Raw genomic sequence first — 5,000 nt, 5'->3', positions numbered from 1 at the left:
GGCCGAGTCTCAGCTCATGCTTGGGCCTCCGTCTACTCGTAGTGTGGAAATAGCAGGGCAGCATGCCGTGTCTTTGAACCACAGAAACCCGATCACCCCCACATACACACACGCATACTATCAAGAACATCCAGTTCCATCAACTCAACCCCCACACACACACACACACACGCAGACACACACACACCATTCCTCCCCACAACCCCCATAGAAAAGTGAAAAGGGATGACGCCCGACACAGACAGAAGGGAAACAGAGGGAGGACTAATAGCACCTCTGACCTACTGCCACCACCCCCACAACGACCACACACACACACACACTCTCTCACTATCATTCTGGACGCCAAACTATCCCAGATCTGCAGACAGTCCCCTCTCCCTCACCCGCACACTGTACGCCCCTTCTGCCACCTCTGCCCCCCACACACGCACGCCTCCCGTCCCGTCCCGTCTGAAAATGGATTTTCCTGGTGATGATGAGGGGGAGAGGAACGAGGCGCTGCAGACTCAGAGAAGCGTCTCTTAATTGCACGTCTGTGTGATGGTAATGATGATGAGGTCTCCTCATCGCCGCTTGTTTACTCTCCTCCTCAAACATTTGCGGCGGGGAGTGGAATAGACAGTCTTTCTCTCTCGGTGTCGGATGGGCTGTGATGAAGCACATGTCTCCACTCTGGCTGAGTTATGATAGGCTCGGGGAGAGGTGTGCCAGAGACTGGAATAGTCAGGAAGGGGGAAAATGGGTCAGAGGTGATGTCATTGTTAATCAGTGTGGCCACGTGATCTGACTCGACACAACAACTTGATTCATGGGCTTTTTGACATATGACAGTCACAAGAAGTGGGTATGATTTAAAAGTTGTGAAGTGTGAAACAGTGTTGTGTGACAACTACAGAAGCATGTTGGTAGTTTATTCTCTCCTCTCTTCTCGTCTCTCTCTCCCTCCCTCTGTTTATCTCCCTGTCTCTCTCCTTCCAAACACAGTGCTCTGATGGAGAGTCTGATCACACCGCTTCAGGACCGCATAGAGGACTGGAAGAAGACAGCCAACCAGCTGGACAAGGACCACGCCAAAGGTGCCTGGCCGCTGAGAGTATCCCTGGTGATAACCGGTCTGTGTCCATTTCCTTTGAAGGTCTGACTGTTTAAAGCTCTAACCCCCTCGTCCACTCTGGTCCTCCCCTCTCTTGTAGAGTATAAGCGGTCTCGTCACGAGATAAAGAAGAAGTCCTCTGACACCATGAAGCTGCAGAAGAAAGCATAAAGGTAAAGCCCCCCGTCTGTCTGTGATTGGTCCGCTGCTGCAACATGGACGCAGGCATGCCACTGGTTCGCCCCCCTTTTTCCCAGTAATGACAGTTAATGTGGACCGCGATCAGAGCAGTTGCCATGACAGCAAGAGAACCTGTGACAGGGGTGTTATATAATGCAGCCCCCCCCCCGCCCACCCCACACCACCCCACCCTAACTGTTTCCCATTCCCAGACACAGATGTGGTAGTGAGCAGAAATGCCAAGGTCAAATCCTCAAGGTGGTGTCCTTCTGCCTAAGCTGAGGGGTGATTGGACTCCAAATGCTCTGTTTTTTTTTGCTGATGATGACTAGCACGCCTCGTTGTTTGACATTTGTGATTGACAGCTCAGAGTGCGCAAGGCCCCAAAGGTAGCCTGCGTCTGTTTTCTCCTCAGTGAAAGAGAGAGACAGAGAGAGAGAAAGAATGTGCCGGTCTGTCATGAGGAATCTCTCACTCGAGAGCACCAGTCAGGCAGCAGCGGCTCGCTCATGCAATGGCTCCCTCTGCTGGTCAAACTGAGGGAGCACCGACTCGCTCTCCATTCGACGGCCTGTCATGGCGTGTGCCGGCTCGCCAGCCAATAATCTCAGCTCCTGAATGGAGGTTATAATCCAGTGGTGTTACTAGGAAGACTGTAGCGCGGAGAGGGAGGACGTTTCAGGGGAAGCGGAACTGACTGGGTTGCGCTCAGCACTGCAGCATGTAATTGATGCGCCAGCCAGCACACATGTGCGGCCCCTCCAGGCCATGTTTGACTCAATAAACAGACACCCAACCTAGAGAAGTCCCCAGCTTCTTTTACTCAACCTGACATTCCTCTCACTGACCTAACTTTTTGTACTTTATATCTAATATTTTGATCTTTTCTTTGGTTTCTGCTTTGTCATTGGCTGTGCAATTATGATCTCTGAGTTGCATCCGCCCTATCAGGGATTGATTTTGGTTGCCGTTTGGTTGCTGCAGCGTTCCTGCTCCTAACTGTCCTCAAGCACTTTGGCCGTGGACTGAGCTGTGATGGCTTCCTTGTACTAACCCTAACACAAAGCTCTTCTCTCTCTTCTCTTCTCTTCCTGTCTGTCTTTGTCTCTGTCTCAACCTCTCTCTCTACTATTCTCTCTTTTCTCCTTGCCTTCCTCCTTTCACTCTTGTCTGACCCCTATCATTCTCTCTCTCTCTGTCACTTTGTCTCTCTCTCTCTCTCTCTCTCTCTCTCTGTGTATGTTGTCTTTCCCCTGTAGAACTGCAGGGTAAGTATGCCGTTGGCTCCCCCACTGCTCTTCTATGCTTCAGCTCCCCCCTGATCTCTTGATCTCTCCTCCCCATCTCTCGCCACCTCTGACCCTCTCACTCAGGCTTAAGCAAGCTCCACTGGCAATGACCTCATCTCTTACTGCATGCAAAGATTAATGTGTGCTTAGTGCTGTGCACATGATATGTGTTCAGTGTATTGGTGTATGTGTGTATGAGAGAGAGAAAGACAGACACAGAGAGAGAGAGAGAGAGAGAGAGAGAGAGAGAGAGAGAGAGCCACTGAAAGACAAAGTAAGCCAAGAGAGGAAAATGTACACAGACAAGTGCATTATTTTTCATATCTACTGACAGCTACATAGCCAGATACTTCTCACACACTCACATTCTGATTATCCTCTTATTCAGCTTATATAAGCATATTTTCATGCATTAATGTCCTCCTGAAATTATATTTCCCTTACAATGACTACATAAGTGACAAGACAATGAGAGATCAAGTTAACCAAGCTATAATCAAGTTTCTATCAAACAACCTCTATTTTCACATGTAGAGATTTCTTGTGAGCATGTTTACAGAGAAGCTTATTTGAATAGCGAGTGACACAATAAGCCTCTTTTCCACCATCACACCGTGTTAACAACAACCTAGTCTCAACAAGAAGTGCACAATCCCAAGACACATTTCTTACATTCACATTGAACACACTCACTTCATGAAATGGGAATTATACAGTGATACTTAATGTCACTCATTTGTAAAAATGAGACTAACACTTGGAGATCCAGATCATACAAAGACTGATATTCTACTGCCCTTACTAATGTCTTACTATTGCTGTGCAGTTTAGGTTTTGTTGTGGGGCTGTGTATACATGTGATATTATAACTAACAACTACCAAACTACAGCAACTAACAAAGAGCCAATTCCTCTCCTCCCTCTTCCCATAATCCCTCTCCTGACCTTCTCTAGCATGATGGCTAGTACCCCAGCATGCTCTGTGCTTGTAGCCTTTGAGGGCTGCTTATTTTTGGGTAGTGCACCTCTCGTCTGTGTGGGCAGGCCGTGGGGTGTCTGCATGATTTAACATGACCATGCCTGTCACCACCATCTCTACTGCCCCCTGCAGGCCTTTCTGGCCCTGCAACTCTCGTCCTTTCGGGGTTGTGTGCCGTCAGTTCGTGTAGTGGTCATATGCGCCCGTCTCTCCCACCAGTCGTGTAGATGCCAGTAGGTCCATTCTGTCCTGTGTCAGTCTCGTCTCGCTGGGGGCCGTGGCTATGGGGGGTGGGCTGGGGAGGAGGGTGTGATGATGGACTGAGGGCTGTCCCTGGATGCCCATGCCCTCTGCAGTGTTCTAATCTCTCTCTCTGTTTCTCTCTCTGTTTCTCTCTCTCTCTCTCTCTCTCTCTGTCTCTCCCCTTGTTCCCCCACCCTGGCGGCTATGCTCTGGGCTGTGGCTCTCCTGCTCCTGCTCTCCACTCCTGACCTCTGGGCCCTGACTCCTTAACACACAACACAATGTGCTCCCTACACACCTGTTACACCTTTTGGACCCACACCCCCTCTCCCTCTGAGCCCCTTTATATCCTCCATCTACTGTCCTGCTCTCCCCTGCTCTCCTCTCCTCTCCTCTCCTCCTCTCCTCCACTCTTCTCTTCTCTTCTCTTCTCTCCTCCTCTCCTCCACTCTTCTCTTCTCTTCTCTTCTCTCCTCCTCTCCTCCACTCTTCTCTTCTCTTCTCTTCTTCTCTCCTCTTTTCTTTTCTGTCTTCTGCCCTTCCCCCACCCCTCCCCTCCGCTCCTCCACTCTCCCTGTGGCCTCTTCAGGCCGCGGGGACCTGCAGCCCCAGCTGGACAGTGCCATGCAGGACGTGAACGACATGTACCTGCTGATGGAGGAGACGGAGAAGCAGGCGGTGCGGCGCGCCCTGGTGGAGGAGAGGGGCCGCTTCTGCACCTTCATCGGCTTCCTGCAGCCTGTGGTGGTGAGAGAGCCTGTCCACACAGAGGGGCCAGCACTGTCCACCCAGTTGTAGAATGACATACAGTTGTTAGCAGTTTGAGAATCAGTCAAGTGTTTTGTCAGTGAAGACACAATGAGGTTGAGGACATCTGCCCTACAAAGCCAAAGAGCAGTATCTGCAAAAATGCCAAACTGAGAAAAACAGCTTTTTGTGTTTTTCTTACACCAAGTATAAGCATCAAATTATATTCAACAACAAGGGGTATCATTAGATAGATCAAAGTGAGGTGAATATTAAACATTTTGTTTTTTGACATTTAGGCAAAATGTGGTAGTTTTATAGGCTATACTGTGCTTTGCCTTTGCATTACTGCTTATACTTACATGGCCATACAATAACATTTTGCAGTAAGTGTAGCAAGTGATCATAATCACTCAGTTTTTATATTAATTGAGGAGGCACTTACACCATTTTTAGTGAAGATATG

The 5,000-nt window shown here is 49.3% G+C and overlaps 1 protein-coding gene across 1 annotated transcript in view; it reads left to right on the top strand.

Moving 5' to 3' along the window:
- mtss1lb (MTSS I-BAR domain containing 2b) overlaps window positions 1-5,000 on the top strand; it is a 61,498-nt gene that overhangs the window by 43,546 nt on the left and 12,952 nt on the right. The window contains exons 5-9 of the mRNA XM_048262613.1: window positions 988-1,079; window positions 1,197-1,261; window positions 1,647-1,665; window positions 2,536-2,544; window positions 4,377-4,534. Of these exons, the coding sequence (XP_048118570.1) occupies window positions 988-1,079; window positions 1,197-1,261; window positions 1,647-1,665; window positions 2,536-2,544; window positions 4,377-4,534 (343 nt within the window). The remainder of the gene's footprint in view (window positions 1-987; window positions 1,080-1,196; window positions 1,262-1,646; window positions 1,666-2,535; window positions 2,545-4,376; window positions 4,535-5,000) is intronic.

The sequence above is a fragment of the Alosa alosa genome, chromosome 14 (genome assembly GCF_017589495.1).
Source record: "Alosa alosa isolate M-15738 ecotype Scorff River chromosome 14, AALO_Geno_1.1, whole genome shotgun sequence".
Classification (NCBI taxonomy): domain Eukaryota; kingdom Metazoa; phylum Chordata; class Actinopteri; order Clupeiformes; family Clupeidae; genus Alosa; species Alosa alosa.
This window is presented reverse-complemented; position numbering and strand designations above follow the sequence as displayed.